General features: G+C 40.6%; 1 protein-coding gene across 12 annotated transcripts in view; it reads right to left on the bottom strand.

The window, feature by feature from the left end:
- Positions 1–13,168: 13,168 nt before the first annotated feature.
- The window catches only part of PUM2 (pumilio RNA binding family member 2), a 69,952-nt gene continuing 58,806 nt past the window's right edge, over positions 13,169–24,314 (bottom strand). For all 12 annotated transcript variants that reach the window (XM_044445214.1, XM_044445215.1, XM_044445205.1 and 9 more), the window contains 4 exons: positions 22,650–22,775; positions 21,881–22,002; positions 18,814–19,006; positions 13,169–15,974 (listed from right to left, as the gene is read on the bottom strand). In XM_044445214.1, the coding sequence (XP_044301149.1) occupies positions 15,843–15,974; positions 18,814–19,006; positions 21,881–22,002; positions 22,650–22,775 (573 nt within the window). In that variant the 3' untranslated portion in view covers positions 13,169–15,842. The remainder of the gene's footprint in view (positions 15,975–18,813; positions 19,007–21,880; positions 22,003–22,649; positions 22,776–24,314) is intronic.

Here is a 24,314-nt window from a genome sequence, read left to right as displayed (position 1 = left end):
TTTTATGGTGCATAGTTTGCTGTTATTCTTTCGTAACACTGAGTTTGCTTATGGTGACTTTTTAGAACTACACCAAGTGAGTGACCAATGACGCTTCTACTGCCTCCTCCTCGACACAACACAACTCAAAGCCGGGCTGCTAGGAAAGCAAGTGAGGCTAAACTCCTTTCCTTTTTTTAAAGGACAATCCTTCACAGTTGGAATCCTGCAGGGAAAAGCCCCCCAGCCCCCCAGCTAATGTCTCTGATGGGAAGCAGGGATTGAATAACAATCAAGAGTGGAAGCCAGGAAGTTCGTCTCTCTCCCAGCCCATACAAACTAACTACCCAGAACTTGGCAAGCCGATCTTTTCTTAAATCCCACAAGCCCTTTTCCCACCTGCAATAGGGGGATGAGGACTGACCAGCTGTTCAACAACTGCTGGGACAATGTATGTGGAATGCTCCAACTTCGCTGGATTGCAGCTTATATTGGTTGGTTCTGCAATAAGAGATACTGACCAGTTATGGGCTTTTGATTGCTCTTATCAGGTGTGGCTAAGTAAAGCAAGGGTTCCCATTCTAAATCAAGAAGTTACAACCCTCTCCAGATTTTCCCCTAGAATACAATGGAGACTTTTCTGAGTAAACATGGAAAGAATTGGACTTTCTCTGTCTCTCTCTGTACAAAGTTTTGAATATCCAAAGTGCTCAGGTGGTGCTGGGGGATGAGAGGGGCCAAAGAAGTATTCTAACCTCAGTCCCATTTTTGACTCATGTGGAAATGATTAAGGATCATAAACTGGACATTAAAATAAAGCTGCAATCTTATTTTAATCATGCTTACTTGGAGGTTCTTGTAAAATAATCAGTGGGATGTTCTGTTTAGGATGAGAACATTCGTAGCTGTTTTTCTCTCCAAAATCAAAACTCTGAAAGAAAAACCTGCACACTCCCTGAGCCGTACTTGCCCCTTTTATCCTCATTCCTCACGGGAAGTAGCCTGCAGTCTTCCTGGGGTCGGCCCCTTTGTTCATCTATTGCGGACACTGGCTGACAGCTTCTGTCCAAGGTTTCAGGCAGCCCTAGCTGGGGATGGAGCTTTGGACTTTCTGTACTTCTCCTTGATATTTCCTCCCCTCTGCTCCTCCACTCTTTCTCGTGCTATTACTATACATACTCACAGCATTTCTTACATCCCTATCCCATCCCTCTCTCATTTTCTCTCTCTCTCTCTCTCTCTCTCTGTGTGTGTGTGTAGGCGCAATCCAAAATAGTCATCTGCTGGAAATTTGGATATCTATATCTGAAGGGCAGCGACTTACCTTTTCAAGTAGAAACTTGCATGTGCAACAGTCCATCAGAGACCGATCTCCCAGGCAGAGCTTCCCTGTCACCTGATGTGTCAAACACAACATTTCAAGACCGGCTGTCCGGGTATTCCAGCGTGAGTCAACAAGGGATGATGAGATAGTGAACTATGTGCTTGCAAAACGTGGATCGGCACAAAAACGCAAGTCCACAAAGGTAGCCATAGATGGACTTGAGCAGCACTGCAGACAACAGCTCTTTGGGCAGTGGCTCTCCAGCTTCCTGTGGGCCAAAGGCATCCCCAGTAACCTTCAGGGCCCCACCACACAGATATTATGCAGAGTCTCCTGAAGATACAAGGGAAGTAACTTTAAAAATAAAGAAATGTTTAAGAGACAGTTCTGAATCCTGGAAAGATATAAAGGAAAGAAAACAATGCATGTGCTTTTCGAAGCAATGTATCATTTTGCATTTTATGGAAATATTGTTGAAAGCCCCTAGTTATGGACAGATGTTGTTCCAGGGGTGGTATGACAGAATTCGTTAAGACTTGCATTGGCAAATATTGGATACAGGCAGTCTCCAGATTATGAATGAATTCTGTTTCTGAGAAAATAGAAATTTGTCTTTAAGTCAAATTTGTATTAAATTGCATCACGTATAGATCACATATGGCAGTGTGATTGTAAGTATGGGTTGTTCATAAGTGGGATGTTTGTAACTCAGGGACAGCCTGTATTTTTATATTCTTCACTTTATTTACAAAAATACAAGTTGTTCTGAGACTTTTAAGTATGGAACGGTATAGAAAAGTTTTAAATAATTAATAAATAAATAAGTCACAAACGGAAAGCAAGTCCTTTATAAGGCTTCTGATTCTAGGTGAAAAAATTGTGTAGAAACATAGCAAAACGGCATCCCCGGGTGCAGGTGGAATAGATACCAAAAGGCTGAATTGAACAGAAAGGACACCCCTGGCACATGTGTGGGTGTGCGTGCATGTGCATGCGTGAGAGAGTGAGGGGCGTGTAGGAGAGGTGGAATGGAGAGGAAATTTCCATTGCACAAGCAGACATCTGTGTGTGCAAAATTGGATCTCACCCCAGAGAGCATCCTTAATTGAAGGCTTCTGGCCAAAACCTCTGCTCTTACTCCACTGAGTTCCGATGGCTGCTTCTATGCCTCCTCATGTCAGCTGGAAAGGATCTCCTCTTCTCCAGAGCTTTGATAGGCACTATATTCCAACTCTGCACATGGATCCCAAGCCAGAGACCATCTCTTGTCCTTGACAGAACGCCCATCCATTATCCTGGAATATCAGTGAAGGAATCACCAGCTAGCAGCTGAAATGGTAAGCAGGGGAGTGGGGGATACAGCCTTTGTCCGCTGTGTATGCCATTGCTGAGGCCAACAAGTCCCTCCCCAATTTCTCCCAGAGCTGATCAGCTGGGCTGCAGAAATGCTGTTTCCTGGCTTCTCAATGGGTTTTCATGCTTCTAACAGTGGTGGAGAAATAGGCTCATTGACAGGTGCTGTGTGATGGAAGAGCTTTTTTCTTACACACTCACAAACACACATCTGAGATTTCGGCAGGCAGGGAGGGGAGTGTGCGTGTATGGGGGGTGGTGTGTGCATCTGTAGCCCCCTTTCTCCCAGCTCACACTTGATGCAGTCCTTTACAGTAAATGCACGGCTCATTCCTACTCACATATATCCAGAAGTGGGTCCCATAGATTTCCATTGGCTTCTGAGTACACTTTGCAGCTTGTGTTCGCTAAGATGAGTTCATCTTAGTTATCTGCTTGCAGGGCCTGACAGGGCCTGTGCTCAGCATCGTTCCCAGAGTCACTCTAGCGCAGGGGTCTCAAACGGAACTTCCCTGGGGGCCGCTGGAAGTAGAGTCTGGGTGAGGCTGGGCCGCATCAAGTATTCCACCACCGTGGTGGTGGTGGGCCGCTCATCCCACGTCCGGCCCGGGTGCTGCCGGCGCTTTGAAGGCCGCAGGGCCCCTCCCCCGTGCCCGCCTGTCCCAGCAATGGGCCCGCGGGCCGTGAATTTGAGAGCCCTGCTCTACGCCCACCTCCACAATCATACAGTCCTCAGCGTTCCTCTGCCTGGAGAGGCAAAACATCTGTCTGGAAAACATCTGTCATGGCCCAGATCCAGACAATGGTGCAACCAGTTTGGTTCACCCCAGAGACTTTGGTCTTGTGTTTCCCAGCCTCCTCCCAGGCTACATGGGTCATCTGTGCAATGGAGGGGAACTTCACAGGGGATATGGCATGAGGAGCTGCTGCTTAAAGGAAATTGGGCAGGAGGGGCAAGGAAAGAGAAAACATGTTGGCTGGGCCCCTGCCTTCACCATGCCTACGACTCCCCACGCCCTGCCCCAGTTTCTGCATGTTGAGTGTTATAGCTTTTGCTTTGACTGCCAAGAAACATCGTCAGGTCTGCTGGAGATGTGGATGCATGCTCCAGGTGGAAGGTCCCTGGTTCAGTCTCTGGATCTCCAGGTAGGTCTGGGAAAGACCCTTTCATAAAAAGCACAGCCATTGTACCTGATGGATGATCTGATCTATCAAAGGCTGCTTCATGTGCTCCTAGATTATTACTACACTACATTTCTATACTGCCCAAAGTTGAATCTCTCTGGGCAGTCCACAACAATTAAGTCACCCATCCAGATTTCAGCCAGGCCTGCTCACGCTTAGTTTCCAAGATTAGGCAGGATTTATTTATTTACTATTTGTTTGTTTATTTATTTAAAACTTTTTGGCCCCGTCCACCACTGACATCTCCAGAAGGCTTAAGATCAGGCACTTCAGGCTATACAGAAGCTGACATGTTAATGTTTTGTTCTTGGGATGCAGAGTTCCCCTTTTAAACCTCTTTCTTTCAGATTTCAACAGAACAGAACACTCTACTTCATCATCTTGCTGCCTCAGAATTAAACTGCCCAGAGAGTTTCGGCTGTGGGTGGTATAGAAATGAAACAACAACAACAACAACAACAAACACCACAGCTATTCTGCTGGAATTTGAACGGCCAAGGCTACATTGCTTTTTTCCCCCTTTAACTTCCAGACATAAGCTAAGCTTTTGATTGAGTCTCCTGGGTGTGACGGAGGCTATTTTCCAATCATTCTTCTAAATTACAGTGGAAATATGCTTACATGCCATTTTAGCTTGTACACTACAGAATATTACAGCTGTTAAAATAAGCTGTTCGTCCAGGGACCAGGTGGTACAGAACAGGAAGCATGTTTGGGCTTTGGGGACACTAATTCATTTTGTCAGATTAGATTTCATGCACTTTGTCTCCAAGATGCTGCATAATGTAGGCTCTGTTTCTTCTGCAGCAGATCGTCACCTCCTTTCCCATGTCACCAGGGATTTGTTGGATTTCAGAAGCAGGTTTAAAATGCTGCAGTTTGATTACAGCATTGCCTTTCACTGTATTGTTTTGTGTTTGCAGAGGCTTACTTCTGAGTGGCTTGAACAACTGCTTCCCATTATTCCTGGGAATACACTAATGGAAACGGCATAAGATTAACAGAGCAGGCCCAGTTTTCACTGCCCATTCAGTTCATCTGTTCCAGTCTCTTGGGACAGCTATCTGGAATACAGCTATCAGAATTCACAGATAACCAAGTTCCATTTTGGAGGAGGAGAACCCTATAAATCCATAATGCTGGGCTGGGACAGGAAAAGCCAGAATGACAAGAGAGAGAAATGCTTACGGTTAGACTGCACTCCTAAGCTGCTATAAGTCAGTGGAAACTTTGCACTGTCTGAACAGATTCTTCAAAATAAAGCTCAAGTCCAGAATTTACAACATGAGGCAAGCTTTGAGTTTCTAGGGTATCACTGGTGTTGGTCTGAAGAATCCAAGAGGATATATCCCTTGCCCAAACAAACCAACAGGAAGAACTTGTCTCCTTGAGGCAGAGTCACAAATACTTTTCTCTTCCTGAACGTTTTGATCTCATCCTTCACTTATCTTGTCTCTGAAGAATCTAAAGATCATTAACAACAATGCCCTTCGTCCTCTGACCTGCTAGGGTAACCCTGTGTCCTCTTTTTCAGGGAATGGTCCTTTCTTTGTTAGGATGCATGAGTACATTTCTTTCTTTTGAAAGCATTTTCCATTTAGAAGGCTTCCTGGTTAAAGATAAGGGAAGAGCTGGCTTTTCCTATTGCCCAGAGAGATTGGAATGGGTTGTAACAGTCAGGGACTCCAGTTCCTTTCAACCTGCCATGCTGGGATCTCCCTTTCCTTTGAGACACGAAAGTTGGAGAAGGTCTGCAAGGAAGAAGGCTTTGGTCAGGGATGGCAGTTGCTCCTTCTGATTTGTCAGTGCTTCAAATGCCTTCGTCCATTGTTCTTCAGGCACTCTATCAGATATAATTCCTTAAATCTATTTGTCACCTCTACTGTATATTCATCAGGAATATGATTTAGGTCATATCTGAGTGGCCTAATGCTTTTCCCTACTTTCTTCAATTTAAGCCTAAATTTTGCAACAAGAAGCTCATGATCTGAGCCACAGTCAGCCCCTGGTCCTGTTTTTACTGACTGTATAGAGCTTCTCCATCTTTGGCTGCAGAGCACATAGTCAAGCTGATTTCTGTGTTGGCCATCTGGTGATGTCCATGTGTAGAGTCGTCTCTTGGGTTGTTGAAAAAGAGTGTTTGCAATGACCATCATATTCTCTTGACAAAATTCTACCAGCCTGTGCCCTGCTTCATTTTATACTTCAAGGCCAAACTTGCCTGTTATTCCAGTTGTCTTTTGGCTTCCTACTTTAGCATTCCAATCCCCCATGATGATAAGGACATCATTTTTTGGTGTTAATTCTAGAAGGTGTTGTAGGCCTTCACAGAACCAGTCAACTTCAGCCTTTTCAGCATCAGTGGTTGGGCTTGGACTTGTGATGTTGAATGATTTGCCTTGGATTCGAACTGAGATCATTCTGTGATTTTGGAGATTGAATCCCAGTACTATGGACGGAGTTTCACAACATTCTACAAGAGGTAGCAACTAAAACCATCCCAAAGAAAAAGAAATGCAAGAAAGCAAAATGGCTGTCTGAGGAAGCTTTACGAATAGCTGAGGAAAGAAGGGAAGTGAAAGGCAAGGGAGAAAGGGAAAGATACACCCAACTGAATGCAGAATTCCAGAGAATAGCTAGAAGAGATAAGAAGGCTTTCTTAAATTAGCAGTGTAAAGAAATAGAAGAAAACAATAGAATTGGAAAGACTAGAGTTCTCTTCAAGAAAATTGGAGGTATGAAGGAAACGTTTCATGTAAAGATGGGCATGATAAAGAACCAAAATGGCTGGGACCTAACAGAGGCAGAGGAGATTAAGAAGAGGTGGCAAGATTACACAGAACTATACAAGAAAGACCTTAATGTTCCTGATAACCACAATGGGGTGGTCAATGACTTCAAGCCAGACATCCTGGAATGTGAAGTCAAAAGGGTCTTAGGAAGTCTTAGCAACAACAAAGCTAGTGGAGGTGACAGTATACCAGCTGAGCTATTCAAAATCCTAAAACACGATGCAGTTAAGGTGCTACACTCAATATGCCAGCAAATTTGAAAAACTCAACCGTGGCCACAGGATTGGAAAGAGTCAGTTTACATTCCCATCCCAAAGAAGCCCAATGCCAAAGAATGTTCAAACTACCGCACCATTGCACTCATTTCACATGCTAGCAAAGTGATGCTCAAAATCCTACAAGCTAGGCTCCAGCAGTATGTGGACCGAGAACTACCAGAAGTACAGGCAGGATTTAGAAGAGGCAGAGGAACTAGAGATCAAATTGCCAACATACGCTGGATCATGGAGAAAGCTAGGGAGTTCCAGAAAAACATCTACTTCTGCTTCATTGACTATGCCAAAGCCTTTGATTGTGTGGATCGCAACAAATTGTGGCAAGTTCTTAAAGAGACAGGAGTGCCAGACCATCTTATTTGTCTCTTGAGAAACCTGCATGTGGGTCAAGAAGCAACAGTGAGAACTGGACATGGCACTATTGATTGGTTCAAAATTGAGAAAGGAGTTCAGCAAGGCTGTATACTGTCGCCTTGCCTATTTAACTTATATGCAGAGCACATCATGAGAAAGGCGGGGCTAGATGAATCACCAGTTGGAATTAAGATTGCTGGGAGAAATATCAACCACCTCAGATATGCAGATGATACCACACTAATGGCAGAAAGTGAAGAGGAACTAAAGAGCCTCTTGATGCAGGTGAAGGAGGAGAGCGCAAAAGTTGGCTTGAAACTCCACATAAAGAAAACTAAGATCATGGCATCCGGTCCTCTCACTTCCTGGCAAATAGATGGGGAAGAAATGGAGGTAGTGACAGATTTTATTTTCCTGGGTTCCAAGATCACCGCAGATGGTGACTGTAGCCAAGAAATTAAAAGATGTTTTCTCCTTGGGAGGAAAGCTATGGCAAATCTAGACAGCATACTAAAAAGCAGAGACATCACCCTGCCAACAAAAGTTTGTATAGACAAGGCTATGGTCTTCCCAATTGCAATGTATGGCTGTGAAAGCTGGACCATAAGGAAGGCTGAGTGCTGACGAATTGAGGCCTTTGAATTGTGGTGCTGGAGAGACTCCTGCGAGTCCCTTGGACTGCAAGGAGATCAAACCAGTCAGTCTTAGAGATCAACCCTGACTGCTCTTTAGTATTTGATACTGAAGATGAATCTCAAATACTTTGGCCACCTAATGAGAAGGAAGAACTTACTGGAGAAGACCCTGATACTGGGAACGATTGACAACAAAAGGAGAAGGGGACGGCAGAGGTTGAGGTGGCTGGATGGGGTCACTGGGGAGGTGGGTGTGAGCTTGGGTGGACTCTGAGGGATGGTGGAGGACAGGAGAGCCTGAAGGAATGTTGTCCATGGGGTTGTGATGGGTCAGAAGCAACTTTGTGACTAGCCTAGCCTAGCCTAGCCTAGCCTAGCCTAGCCTAAAATGCCTGGATTGAAGAAATTGGAAACTTTGCTTCAGGTTGGCTTGCTGTTTTTTAAACAAATTCACAGGGCCTAGAGGTCCATTTAGGGATTAACTCTTCCCCCCCCCCCCCCAATTTTTAGCACACGGTACTAGTTTGGAGTGTATTGTTACTTATCTTCTTTACTGTGCCATAATCAAAGCTCTCTGGGCAATTGACAGTGTGCAGCAACCCCATATAAATTTGTGGGCATGGCCCTCCTGGGCCAACCTTCTCTTCTTGATTGATAATGCAACCTCTGCCTGCAACCAATTCTACTTGCTCCTGCAACCCATGAATCCATCTCCAGGACTTCCTGCTCACAGATTTCAAAGGTCTCTCCAGATAATATTTCCTGAGAGACTGAGGGACAATTTACATGTGAGAGCATGTTTACACACTTTTTAACCTCTTTTCAGTTGAAAGCAAGACAATCACCTTCATTTCAAAGTGTTGTGTTTCAGATCCTACCTGCTGATCTGTGTTTAGTCTGTGAGGACTAGCAGGCAGACAATCTGCTGCTGGTCACTAAGCGCCTTCTCTGTTGACTGAAATTGCCCTAAAATGGCTGCATGAAACATTTTTCACTTCTGCCCTGTAGGAACACTTTGTGTTCTTTTTAAAAAAAATGCACGACTACCACCCATCAATCCATAGCCAGTATCTTTTGAGTTATACTTGAATACAAGAGAATGACAAAGCCAGACAGGTGGATACAAAAATGGCTCTATGGCAGAAACACCTGGCTGCATATCAAGCAATTTGTTAATTCAATCAATCAGGATTGCATGTTGCAGTCTGTTTCAGGCAAGACAGCTGTGCGTGATCAGAAGAAATTCAAAAGCTAGTATGAGGCCTTTAACTAGGCTGGAAGGAGCAAAAGTATTCTCTCTGCTTTCTTCAGCCAGTCCCCTCCCCACTCCCCTGCTGCCCTATCTAGGTTAAATGATTGAGAAATGAAACATAGAGATGAAGAGCTCTTTAGGGAGAGAAAAGGAACTTCCCTTTTCTGGTCTGATAGAAACCATGCAGCTGGTATAAATTATGAAAAATGTCTATTGTAAGCACAAGCAGTTGGATGTTAGATCATGAACCACCTCATTTTTTGATGCTGGATTGCTTTTCCGGTTTTCTTAAAGCAGGAGTGGGCAGAAGGCAGGTTGGGATCTACTGTTAAATCTCTGAGTGATTTATGGTACATTAACAAGGATTTCTGACTTCCAGTTGTTCAATAGAACAAAGTTTCCCAACCCCACCCCCACCATGCTGATGACAACCCAAAGGAACCAGACAGCTTTGAAGAGATGCCCAAGGCAAAGAGAATAAAGAAAACGAGGTGGGTGTGGTTCCAAAGGTGAAATCTATGAGTCAGTGATGAAGAAAGGGTAGAATGCCTGGAAGCAAACTACAAGTGAAAATCTTGTTGGTGTATATGGTAACAAGGAAGTACGCAGGTGGCTTCTGATTACTCAATACACTGAACTTGAATCAATAGGAAATCAGAACTTGCATCTTGAACTCTGATAAGGTTTCAGATCTTTCATTTAAAAGGATGAATTTGAAAAACTCCTTGCTATGAAGAGCCTTACCATTTCATACAAAGATGCAGGCCTGAATTCAGAGAATGTTGTCCCAAATTCCACTTAGACTTTTGGTGCTGTAATTCAAAACTGTGTACAATTGCTTGTTTCTAGATAAGGCTTATCATGTGAAGCTATTTGGAGAGAAGTTGTGCATGCTTTTAGAAGCAACAGTGCTGATGGCCATTAAACTGGCATTTATGCAGAGGCTGAATCCTTCCAAATCCTAATAAGAATATGCTAACCAACATGGAAAGCAAAACAATGGCCCAGTGACTGGAAATGCTCAATAGGCTTTCCAGTCACTAAGAAAGCAGATGCTAAGGAGTGCCACAATTACAGAACCATTACACTGATTTTCCATGCAAGTAAAGTGATTGCTCAAGCTGTTGCAACAAATAATTTTAGCCTACATGGAGAAAGAAATGTCTCATGTTCAAGCTAGATATGAAAAGGCAGAGACATCTGAAATCATCTTGCAAGCATACATTGGCTACTGGAGTGCATCAAAGCATTTCAGAAGAGGATCAGTCTGCTTTATGAATCGCAACAGAGACTTGGTGGATCACCAGAAGCTACGGATGGTCCTGAAAGAAATGGGTGTGCCTTAGCACTGTATGGTGGTGAATTTATTGTTAGGACTGAACAAGGAAAAACATAATGGTTTCCTCTGGCAAAGGTGTCAGACGAGGGTGCATTTTATTTCCCTATCTGTTCAGAACACAGCAAAGAAAACTTTATTAGGACTGGAGCAAGGAGTGAGAATAGGCAGAATGTAAGATAGGCTGATAATAGTAATACTAGCAGAAAGCAGCAATGAATTGAAATGACTCTTGATAAAACTGCAAGAGCAAAGTACAAAAGCAGGACTGCAGCTGAACATTAAGAAAACAACAATCATTACAGAAGAATTCAAGAAATTTAATGTATCCACTGAAGATACTGAAATTGTGAAAGATTTTGTGAACATTGGTACAATCAGCCAACTGTAGCCAAGAAATCAGAGATTTGGAAAGTGCAGCAATGGAGGAACTAGAAGAGATCATCAAGTGTAAGGATGACAGGAGTCCATGGATGGGATCATCCACACTATTGTATTCCTAATCAAGAGAGCCAGTGTGGTGTAGTGGTTAAGAGCCTGGGACTGGGACTCAGAGGATCTGGGTCCTAGTCCCTGCTCAGCCATGGAGCCAACTGGGTGACTTTGGGCCAGTCACAGACTCTCAGCCCAGCCTACCTCACAGGGTTGTTGTTGTGGGGATGAGATGGAGGAGGAGATGTAAGCTGCCTTGAGCCCTTTGTAGGAAAAAGGCAGGATATAGATCAATCAATCAATCAATCATTGTATGGGTGAGAAAGCTGGACAGTGAAAACAGCTGACAGGAAGAAAATCAATGCATTCAAAACATGGTGCCAGAGAAGAGCTTTGCGAATATCCAGGACTGACAGAAAGATAAAACAGAAACATATTGAATCAGAAGGGGTCTCTGGGGCCATCTAGCCTGACCCCTGGCTCCAGCAGGCTCCACTCATGGCATGCCTACCATAGTAGATCAAATCAAGACATAATTTTCCCTGGAGGCAAAAATGACAAAACTGAAGCTGTTGTACTTCAAGTACATTATTAGAAGGCAAGATGCACTGGAGAAGACAATAGCAGGTCCTGAAGGTAGAAGATGATGCATTATAAGGTGGATTAATTCCATAAAGGAAGCCACATTTACAAGCTTCCTAAGCAAGGCTATCAAACAGGAAACATTTTGGAAGGCATTCATTAAGAGTCAGTTTAAGTTGGGGAAAAGTTGGTAACAATAGAATGGGCCAGAATTCATGTGTTTTTCAACTCCACTATCCCATTCAATAGTGGTCCATTGAACCCCCAGTCACACATGTTAAACTGAAAAGGGTGATTACGGAACATACCAAGACAGCTGACTCCATAATGGTTGAAGACAAGGTTGAATTCAAAGGTGGACAATAGAATTCTGCTTGCAGTGTGGATCTTTCTTGGCATCTCCCCATCAACCTGCTTCATTCTGCTGTCATGGGATGCTCTGTGTTGGGGGATTCAGAATGGAGAGGGGCAGGGAATTCGGCAGAATCCAAAGGGCTATTTTGTGCAAGCAAAGCTGCCTTTTCTAGACATATAGGAAACCTCTAGATCCAGGCCGTATTTAGTACAAAGTGATAAATAAAATTCTTAGAATTCATTTCATGCCTCTTTCAAACAGCTGCTGTGATCCACAAGAACGCCACTAAAGTAGATTAAGTAAGAGGTCCACTATGGCAAGTTTTCTTTCCTGAACACTAATAATTTTGGCCTGTTGCTGGAGTTGGTGCATGGCTGTTTATACATTAAACTCTAGTAAAAACAAGAGCTTTTGTACTCCTAGATGGAGTAATTCTTGACATATGGAAAGCAGGACAGAGTAAATAACAGTAAGAAAAGTTTTGCTATAAATTTAGAACTTAGGGCAGAATCTAATGGGGTGCTTATGCCATCATCAATTCTTACATCCTACTGATTCTTATCAGTGGCCACTGTTTACAGAACAAAAATTTAGTGTTTCCAGGGAAATGGAAACAAGTGAAAACACTTCTGTTTGGAACAGGGCTCTGTTGCCGTGGAGAAACCAATTTTTCTCCTTGTTTTATGGCTTTCTCAGGGAAGTGCTCAATCCACTGCATTAGTGGCAGGATCCACTTGTACAACTGAATAGGTGGGACACCATTTGTAGGATGCAAGCAGACTGACAAAGAGATAAGCACCATGTTAGATTCTGCCCTTAGACTGAATACACAAAATGATTCTGTAGCTAATAATTCTTTGTAAAAACATTCTGAATTTTTGATACCATAGCAAATTGTCTAGTGTGAATTATTCAACAACCAGATAGTGTGCATGTACCCATCCACCCAGTGTTAGGGTATCGTATTCTATTTTTCCTAACCTGTTTTAACCTAGACAAATAGAATCTCCTATGCAATACATGGAGGGAAAAATTTACTGAAAAGTTCCACACAGGTTCATTCAGTTCAGTTATGTCATTTGAGTTTAATACCATAATGGTCAAAATACTTGGGACTGATCCTTCAAATTACTGGGAAACTCTAGAAGCAATCACAAGTTGCTCAACTGATAATACACAAAAAATAAAATATGGAAAGCTATCAATGAAGCATTTGGGAAGGTGTAGCTAAGGTTGCCAAAGAATGTGAAATAGCACTGCAATCAAATGGAACACTGCTTTTTTCTCAGGAATCAAAACATAAGACCAAGCATATTCCATAAAGGTATTCACACATTTTCATTTTGTTGTTTTCTTTACAGCATATTACAAGTGAACATTACATTATTCAATATGAACTAAGAGCGGCCTAGAGGCAGAACAAACTTAAACAGACTAGGCAAAAGGTTCCATAACCAAATCTACAGAGAAAACAGTGCAGGAGGAGATGGGGAGGATAGTGGTACTTAGCTAAACCTAGAATGTTTCTACATCTCTACTGTTCAAGTATATTTGATGAAACTGAATGTGAAAAATGTTGGTCAGTTAACAGAAGAATGCATAGAGTAAAACAATCCCATGCAGTCCAGCCAACAGGTTATGAAGTAGACTTGCAATGTACCAAAGAATATGAAATTACAGTTTGAAAGATGTTTTAAGTGTGGAAGCATGTACCATTGATATAATGCAGAAAATATATGGCTGTTACTCTCCTTCAAATTAAATTGTGATTTGCAAACAACCACATCTATTGGACAAGAAGTTAAGGCAGAGTTCTGAAGAAAATCCCACTGCAGATTTTAAGTTTGCTATTTCTAATGAAAACTGTGCTTTAAGAATGGTTATTAATTTGGTATATCAAAAGATGCATAAAGGAAAAAGAAGCTACTACAAATTCCAGCTAAGATCGGTATTTAAATTAAAAGTTTAAATATGTCTGTTATTCTGTTAAATGGTCAACGTTGTAACATACTAATTTCTTCTGCAAGCAAATTTCTGTATGCTTTGATAAAAAGAAGAGTAGCAGTACTGTGTAAATGAGATGAGTTGCTCTCCTACCTTCTCCTGAAACTTCCCCCAAGAAAGCTTTCGTGTGATTTATAGGTTTCACGACTGCCAAGGGGTTTGAGACAGAACGGCTATGTTATGCCATCAAAATGAAGAAGTGTTTACACAAAATACTGACTTGAACAAAATACAAAGCACTTTATCTTTCAGAAACCGAATATACAAAGTAAGCTTCTTTCCAAAATATTTTCATAGGCAAAGGATTAGAAAGGATTTTAATTATACACATATGGTCACAATTCTGCCTTAAAAAGTAAACTGGGAAATGTACATAAGGCCGCTTGTAAATGTACACCTTTATCTTACTGTTACAGTGTCATATTCAGAGAAAAATTGACAGTATCATACATATTTGTTTTAGGATGAAATAAGCTGTTCAAAAATACAGTACTTTTCTGTACAAAAACAAATCGTGCCACATTTAAGATGGAAGAAGCACTGGTTTATGTGATCAGTAATTTAGTCCATTAATTTGTCTTTATTCTCATTAATGTTTAAACTGATTAGGTTTCTCAAATGTCCATATTAACAGAATAGCTATGTTATAAACAAAAAGTTTATAATAATAGATAAAAGAAAGCTGGTTCATATCTCTGAAACCATATAAAGATAGAATTTTTAAAAAATCAGTCTTGATTTGTTGAAATAAATTTACATTATACAACACTATGTCAGGGCCGAAAGGGGCAGGGATATGAATATACACTAAAATGCAAATTTTCATCCCAAAAGGGGTAAAACAAATTACATTTACAGCATGAAGGTTTACAAATGTACATCTGTACAACCAAGATAAGCATCACTACTCAATTAGCAAGGCTTGTAAAACATTGAAAACGAGAAATTTGTTTACAAATGGTAAACTTACATCTATTAACTATACTTATACAATGCTTATATTTATAAGGAAGCAAAATGCTATCTGAATATTTAATCATGCTTTAGATGTTGAGCTATCAGGCTTAAGTAGGCCCTGTCCTCCTCCAGTGCCTGCCTACTGTTTCATTTACTGTGAGAACACAAAGCATCTCCTCAACATTTTCAAATCCTGTCTTACAACTGTATATTTAAAGCAAAACACGCACATCTTACGCTGTCTGTCTGTCTATTTATTTAATGCAGGTTTACTCTTTTCCCAGACAGTACATTGCTGGATTGAAGAACCACCTTTCTATTCTCCTACCTTGCACACCAATTAAATATTTAAGTATATACATGGCTTTCATACACTGTTGGAGAAAAGGGCACTATACTCAAAAGTTTCCAAAGTGAATGATTGAAACTACTTAATTGTTCATATTTAATCATTCCTTGACCAGTATTTGTAGTGCCCAGACTGCTATTTGGATTATAAAAATTGTGAACCACCAAAATACAGAACTTAACTTTCTGTAACATGTTAAATAATAATTATGTAATTGCTCTATTTTCAACTGTTATAAAAAAGGTTCTGCACAAAGGGGAAAAATGAAAACTAATTCTATATACAATTATATAAACATGTTGTGCTATGGTGATGAACAGACCTACCAGATTGTAAGCCAGTATATTAAAAGAATACTGTACTTTTTCCCTTTAAAAACTATTTTATTCAGTGACTTTACAAGATAAAAATTTACAAAATGTGAGAGCTATTCTGATAGTTACATCATTTACAGGCTTTCTGTGCTTTATGAGCCCTGCAATCTGATAGGTCCCTGATAAGAAATGGCAATATGTTGCAATTCATTCCCCCAAAATATACACATGAATAAAATTTTTACAAATGGATGGTCAATAAATATATTTTTTAAAAAAATCACAACATTTTTAGTTAAGTCATGTGTTTTGATAATTCACAATAAAATTCCTCTTTGAGACTGCTATATGTTTGCGTGTGTCTTTAAAGCATTCCGTTCGGTGGCCCTCCAACTGGCCCCAGGTCAGCACTGTTCTTCAGGTAATACTTTTCCAGTTTGGCAAGGATATGTTTGCCATAGGTGTATTTGCGCAGCGTTGTAATATGGGGCCGGATCTGCAACAAGAAGATTCAGAAAGTCAAGACATTTCTATCATCAAAACAGACTAATTTTGGGCAGGATAGGAAGAAACAAACTGAAAGGCTTCTGCTGAATATTTATCTTTTCTTATTTTATCTTCAATATTTGTCAGTGCTGACAAATATGTCAGAAACCTGAGCTTCTGAAGAACAAGGAAGATGCAAGGTGATGCAAACTCAGGGCCAAGTTCAAGAAAAAAAATGACATTGTTCGATAGTCAAAAATGTTAATAAGGCTACTTAACTATTTCCCCATTATCCATAGGTAGGATATTATCTCAATTACTGTCAAGGCACGTCTGTTTCATATAGCCCCTTCCTCCACAGGGTGCAAAGACAATGAGAGAACAAGCTTCTCTGGTATATATGGAGAGTCCAAAAAGAAAATGCCACATTACTGCATACAAAGCAGTGAAAGAGGACAGGGACAGCATCTCTTTGGACTAAAATGATATGCATTCTATAGAAGCAATGATAGGGGGAGAGCACAAGACTTAGTTCTGTAGTCAGGAACTCCGATTTCAGGTGCAACTAATAAAGGAGCAGAATAACCGTGAAAGCCATCGGAGAATGAATGACCTTTTGAGAACTTTTTATTTGTGGGTTACTATTTACCAGGTCAGATGAGAGTGACAAGTCTATTTGTCCATAGTTAAAGTTAACTGACAGCCACTGTGGTGTAGTGGTTAAGAGTGCAGGACTGGGACTCAGGTGACTTGGGTTCTGGTTTCCACTTGGTCATGGAGCCAGCTGAGTAACTTTGGGTCAGTCACAGGGTGGCTGACGTAGGGTTAAGACTGAGAGCAGCAGGAGAAGAATGATGTAAACTGCTTTGAGTTCATAAGAAAAAATGGGATATAAATCTAATAAATAAATAAGAGTAAACACACACCCAATTTCTGGTAAGGAGGATTTCTATCGCTTGTGGTGTAGATGTGTTGTGCAGATTTTCAGTTAATGCTTTGAAGCTATGAGAGGATATGCTAAGAAGTCATATATACAAACATTTGCATTATTATTGAATTATGTAGGCGATACCATTTTAAAAGTATTGTACTTCTCTGCAGCCAAATACTGAAAAAGTTTGACTACATCTAGTATTAAGAGGAACAATTCCAAAAGTACCTGCCCCTCCACTGCAGCTGCTGTGCAGAAGAGCTACCCTCGCAGCACAGGAGGCTGCCCAGTCTCCATGACAGGGAACCTGGGGCAAGGCACTCCAAAAAGTCAAGGGGATTGATAAAATGGGGGACCTCTCCTTTCATAAGCATAAGTGCCTTCTGATTTAACAGCAGCACCAACAGACCCAAGTCAACATGTATTTTATGGGGGTACCATGTGAAGTGTTGTACAATTTCCAAGTTTTGGAAAAAAACCGCAGTATCCAAATTATATAATGGCTCCTTCCTAAGTGAGTGTGCGCACTGACTTTACATTACATATTGTTCCATCCATCCATTCCTCCACTACCCATGCATGCAATTTCTGTTATCACCCAACTAGAAATGGCAGTTTTCAATAGCAATTAAAAAAAATACAAAAATAAGTAAAGTATTGAAATTTATATAAATTATATTCATATTAATATGAAAAGCAGAAAAGCGTATAGAGATAAATTTTGAAAAACTGTGCTGAAACCAAATCTGAACCAGCGTGGAGTAATGGGAGGGGTGCATGTATTTAGTTAAATCTATTCCATCTCCATGCCACAGATTATCAGGCGTTTTTTGTTTTGTTGTCCAATCACTGATGATACTGGATTTTTTGTTGGAGAATTCACATGTGCGCTAATGCTCATTTGTTAATGCGGATTTGCACAGAACTCCCCAAAATGAAAAAATCATGAATCCCTTAAAGCATCTGCATTTTCTTGAAAGTAGAAAAACTGGTCCACAAGTACATGTGACTACAGAAAGCTGGTCTGCTGAGGAAACACAAATCTTGAATCCAATGGAAATTTCTCTGACACCCCCAAGCAGCAGTTAAGAGAGCGATTAGAAATGGGTTGGATTAAAATTGAATCTCCATTTAGCCATGCAAGCTCAGTGAGTAACTGACTAGAGCTTGCAAAACAAATAACCCCCATGGGTTGTTACCACAATGAGTTTCATTGTGCAAATCTGCACCAATTTTCACAGGGTGGCTTGTTATATCCAAGATGGGTTGCCCTGTTGTCCAAACCTGAGTGACAAATGCCAGTATGGACATCAGGAATCATGTTCAAAGCTGCCTGGCAAGAATCAGTGGCTGTCCAAACAGAGACTGTGAAAACTGGCTGTCAAATTGGACTTTGCACCACGTAAAGGAACAAAAAAGCCAGTGAGTGAAAAAGTGGCATGACTGTGGTGGGGACAAGTCAGGAGGCCCAAACGGTTGAGGAGGAGGTAAACCACCCATGGCAAACATAGGAACATCATAAATTGTTTGCCCAACAAGCATCCCATCATGGCATTTATTACCAACGTGGATTAACATAATATGAAACATGCTCATTATCTATGAGCCTAAAACAACTCAGAGTTGTTTAAGATAAGATGAGTGGGGAGAAAAAGAAGCATGTATATCACCTTAAACTTCTTGCAGATGCAGTATAAATGTAATAGTAAAGTAATGACAATACTGTTAACTTTAAAGCTACTTACAGTATACTATTTACAAATACTCAGAAATTAAGAAGACAAAACAGTGTTATAGAGAGGAATGAGTATTAGAGACCAGCATCAAGAGTCAGTCAAGGGTTGTCAAAGATGGAAAATTAAAGGTGTTCATTTAAAGAAAAAGATTTTCTAATGCTGAAACAGATGGCTACAATTACCTTATGCATTATAATCTTACGCTGAGCAGGCTCCGCCATGTCAATCATCTTCTGAACAACATAGTTTGCATACTGGTCCTTCATCATGGTGTATAAGGCACTATGAGGACCATCATTCTGGCAACAAACCTCATCTATAAGCAATGCTCTTTCAGCACGAGATGCATGAGTTACACATTTTTCTACCACGTTGCTGAAAAAGATCGTTAAATTCATCAATTCAGAAAATTTTCTATTTTAAGTTGACACACCTGAAATCAATATACAGGCACAATTTAAACTATATGATTAACTAGAGAAGTAAACTTTCTGGAAATTTTGAAGCCATGGAAAAAAACCTTTTTCTCCAGGTTTTTTTTTGGGGGGGGGGAGGGGAACTGAAATTTTGGGAAAGGATGAAAGATAGTATTTCCAATCCTCTTTACAGATTTCAAGTCACTTTGTTATCTTTCCTAACTTGGTGTCTCCAAGTGACAGCATGGCTACTTAATAAGGAATTGAAGAAATAACTATTATTATTGTCATCAGATTGCATCTACATCCTTTCTTCCTTCTTGTAAAAACCCAAAGCAGTTTAGAAGGTTCTCCTCTTCTCCATTTTATCTTTAAAACACCACCCACTATGAAGCCGCTAAGTCTGAGAGGCATAACTGGTCCAAAGTCACCCAGTGAGTTGCACAGGTAACAGAACCCAGAGCTCCTGAGTCCCAGTCCAACACTCTAATCTATATGCAACACTGGCTCTCTTATAGTATATCTTAAAATAATTTAAAAAAAGGATTTAAAAAATTCTCCAAGGTTTCATTACTTCATAAGTACTGCTGTTTGTGGTAGCAAGGCAATAAATAACTGAATTTCCAGAAATGTCACTTCTTAGTCTTTCTATAAAGTCCTTATTATAGGTTGGGTAACAACATATAAACACATGATCTTAAATATTTTATTCATAGTTTTAAAACAAAAGATGTCCTAATTCGTAGCTTTTTATTTTTTTTAAAGGAAAAAAAACCCAGAAATGTTCCTGAGGGGAATGAAAACATTTTCTCCCAAATTCTTCCAGCCCCACTCCCAAAGCCTTCACATTTCTAAGGCTACTGTAAGCTGACTCAATTATGGTAGCCTCAATTCTTGTCCCTGCCTCCCTAGGCAAACCAATGTGATATTGTAATGAATGTACAATATATAGCCCATGGGTCATGTGAGGACCTTTTACTCAGTGTGGCCACATTCAGCCACCCCTTGAAATTCAGGAAGATACTTCCCAAAGTCTAAAACACCTACTGGAATTGAAAAGGACTGTTGGGATCATCTACAGAGTATCAAAAGGGTCAAATTAGCTAGCACACAAGCTAACTTTTACCCTTTTGGTACTCTGTAGCTACTACACTAGTGACCATTTTTAAAATTTTGGTTTTTCACATTTATTTTTAATTTCTCAAGGGTCTTGGCGGCCCAAGGGTTTCAGACAGGGCAAATATTAACCCTGAAACTCCCAAATTTGCCCCCTGTGTGAAACAGGATTCTTCTTGCATCAAAAAATTGACATCAGAAACACTGGAATGCACTATCTCTTACCCAAACCATCCCAGTATCATCTTGGTTACTAGGAAAGAAAATTTGTTGCAGTCTGTTCCACATCACAAAAAATAACTTGAAGCAGGGTTGTTTTTTTCTCCAAGAAACTAACAGTCGTATTACACATAACCATGGCTATTATCTAATTGTGTAGGATATAATATTGTAAGTCAGGTTTTTAAAATCAACATTATTTATCAGATTCCTTAAGATACTTTTCTTTTTTGCACAGAATTAGGGCAGCTGGCCCTGAGAATTACTTCCCAAGTGATATTCTTGCATCTGCACACACCAAGTATCCAAATGAGCCCTGCAGAGACTTGAGCTTCTACCCTCTCTGCCCAAGATCTCGCAGGTAGGGCTTTCTCCTCTCTGTTTTCAAGTGAAATGGAGTGATTCCTCCATTGTTTTAAATGCAGAGAAGAAAGCTCCACTGCACCCAAAGTGAAAAAAGTCCTCCCTCTCCAAGAACCCTTGGAGCAACTAGGTTCTTGGTTGGAAAGCGTTTCTTCTCCACTCCAGCCATTTTTCAACATGGCCCTTGATCCATTCAAATAAGCAGAAACATTGTTCCATTCACTTCTATGGCGAGGAAAGAAGAACAGGAGAAGGAGGGGGAGGCGGAGAGAGCACATGTTGGCACATTGCACATAGAAGCACATGCATCCCACCAAAACACACAAACACAGGAGGGCACTCTCAAAATTGTTTCCTTGGCTTTTATTTTTGCAGTAGTCATGTCTAGTTTTATTTTAACTTCAATTTACTGAGAAAGATCCAGACTCTTTATCAGAGCATTGCTTAGAAGTGTGGTGTGTTTTTTCAGCTGTCAGTATCTGCCTAATTTCTGAACCTCAGCAGTTTCAGACTCAGCATTTCCCTCAAAATCCTAACATACATGTTTTCTTTTCAACTGTAGATATTCTCATGGTATCTGCAGATTAATTTTGTAAATGTAAAGTACTAAGACAGTCAAGTTGGTCTTTTGACAGTAAGAGCCATATATTATCCAAATTTTGGTAGCATATTGTAGATCACCTGATAGAAATATTTATTTGAAATAAAGTTTGAAGCCAAACTACCGGGATCTGTAGTGCCAGAAACCAGGATGACTTTTACATTTTATCACAATTAATTTATGTCAAAGAGAAACGCATCTGTGGTGCCATATAAAGTCTCTTGAGTTAATCCATTTCTGACTGTAACACCAAAGCTTGTTCCCTGGAAACACATGTTCCATTGCCACTGAGAACCTTCAGTAAGTGACTTCCTCTTCCCCTGATCCCACCCCTCCTAAACTACTGCAGAAAGTCTGAGAGCCCACAGGAGCACTGGACATGCAAATAAAAAGAGGGTAGCAGGTTCATTTGCATGAGTGCAACTCTGGATGTAACCTCCATTTTGACTTGGAAAACTTAAAGCAAACAACAGAAATTCAACCCCCAACACTGAAAACAAGTAAGTGCAATTAAGAGATTGTTCTTAACTATACCTTGCAAATTTATGCTGACTTAGAGTTAGAACTTTTCCTCTGATTTCAGTAACAATTTTACTCTTGTCTTCAGGACGGCCATGTTCCAACACATGCTGGATAACATAGTTTCCATACTGGTCCTAAGAAGAATATGCTTGTTTTAACAAGATTCATACTGTTTATAACTTTTGAAAATACCCAAATTCTTAAGCTGAAGATACAAACATTTATTACATATCCGCACATTTAAGCTACGTGCCCAAAATGATATTGCCCAGGATGGAATATGATAGTCAGGAAGTCCCTCCTCAGGAATTCATTTTAGGAACTACCAGAATGAATGGAGCTAGCTCTGTCCCCTTGATGCATGTGTGCCAGCAGTACTCCTCAAGCCAGTGTGCAATCAGCTTGAGCCCGAAGAGGGTTAGGGTTTGATGGGCATAGTCTTCAGTCCATGGGATGGGAGAACCATGGTTCCCATCTGTGTGTTCAAAGGCTAACCATGACAAAGCAGGTCTCCTTCACATCAAACCAATTGTGCATTGTCTTGGAAGAACTGGGGGAACATTGACAGCATCAAGCAGAAAAGACTAGCCCCCTATGTTTTCATGATCGTCACACACCTTTCTAAATGAACACTGAACAGAGCAAAATCTAATGAATGAAAAGGTAGACATGATCCTTAGAATATGCGCCAATACATAAATCCTTGTTAATTATTGATAATTACAACTATCATTTTGCTATTTTAGTTTCTGTTCTCCTCATTATTTCAGTGCACACCAACCTGCACAAGCTGTTCGGTGTGTTGATGGAGTTCTTCCAAGATGGGCAAAGTCTGTTCAGCAGTGCAATGTTCCAGTATACGCTGAATTACTCTACACCCATAAGGATGAGTGGAAAGCACAAACACCTTGAAATAACAGGGTTACAATTATTAATATATGCTTCAATAAACCTGTTGTGCTCAGAACAAAATTCCTTGATGCTCCAAGTCTTCAAAAGGAAAAATTTTCATCTTAACCTATTAGCAGCAAATTATGGGATGGTTTCATATTATATCAGGGTGGGGGAAAGTGAGTGACTTTTGCTTTCTGTTCTTGAATGTATTTTATAACAAAACTGCTCTTCACCAAATCAAGTTATTTACCTGTAACTCATGTTTCAGGAGCAGTAGAGACATAAACTAAACATTGGGATGAATGGATCATCTATTGCAAAAAAGTGTCAATTTATATGCCAGGAGGTGTGGATAGGCCCTCCCACCTCCCTAGTAGCAGATGCAAGGTAATATTGGCAATATATAACAGACAAGGGACTTTGCCTCCTCAGTTCAGCATCAGTCTGCTAAGGCACATCAATTAATGTGGAGATCAGAGTTAAGAAGCCACAGGTGGCAAGGGGTTAGTAATGGAAGGGAGGGATGTAACACAAAAGGGCTGGGGCAATGATGCCAGTGGTCACGGCCACACTATCACTAGACATAGCTGTGCCGCTGGCATCACACAGTCCACATAGGACCCAATGGAGGGCAGCTGAGATGGGCCATGCACTCTGAGCAGAGGGCTATGCATGACAGCCTGTGATTACTGAGCCTTTGAACCATCTTTTCCCATTCATGATTTATCTTTTCTAAAAACCCAACCCCCAAGTAGCTTCTAAAAATCATATTACAGTGAATAAGAATGATCACAACAAAAATCCTGCGAAGCAGTACTGGGGACAACCGTAACTGCTTCTGGTGACCTTGTGTACTTAAAATCCCCCAGGACATTAAAGCTGCTCCCTACACATTCCATTTTCTATTTCTCTCAACCTGCTTTGTTCCTTTAATCATAGCAAGACACTGTTCCTTCTGGGGAAATTCAGGAGTGCATGTTGTAATAAAAACTGTGTTGCCACCTGAAAAACCTCCAAGGAAGGGAAGAGCCTCCTACTCATAAACCACAGGCACTGAGTCATCCTTAGGGTCTCATACAACTGCTGAAGACTTTGTGGCTAAATATCTATGTATAACTGTATGCGCACACACGAACATATGCATGCAATAAATTGCTAAACCATGAAGTCCAGTATAATACACTGCATTTATATACAGTCCAACAGCTGAACCTCTCTAGGTGGTTCACAAAATATAAGTTAAAACCATGAAGTATATAAATATCACAAACATATGCAAATCTAAAACAAGTTAAATCAGCCACATAATATAGTAAAATAAAACAGCAGCAGCAGCAGACAACAGCAGCAAAAGACCTAAGAAGCACTAATACTTTTGTTTTAAAGCAAAAAAACCCAAAAAAACTACAAAGTTGATCATAATACAAAGATTTTCACAGGGCACTGAAGGATCACAACACAGGCATGAGGTAAGTTTTCCTGGAAACAAAAAGCTGTACTACCAAAGTCTTATTTGTGGAAGTCTGCCAAAAAATGTAACATATAAACATAT

Source organism: Varanus komodoensis, unplaced genomic scaffold, assembly GCF_004798865.1.
Source record: "Varanus komodoensis strain SLA01 unplaced genomic scaffold, ASM479886v1 scaffold47, whole genome shotgun sequence".
In the NCBI taxonomy this organism is placed as follows: Eukaryota; Metazoa; Chordata; class Lepidosauria; order Squamata; family Varanidae; genus Varanus; species Varanus komodoensis.
This window is presented reverse-complemented; position numbering and strand designations above follow the sequence as displayed.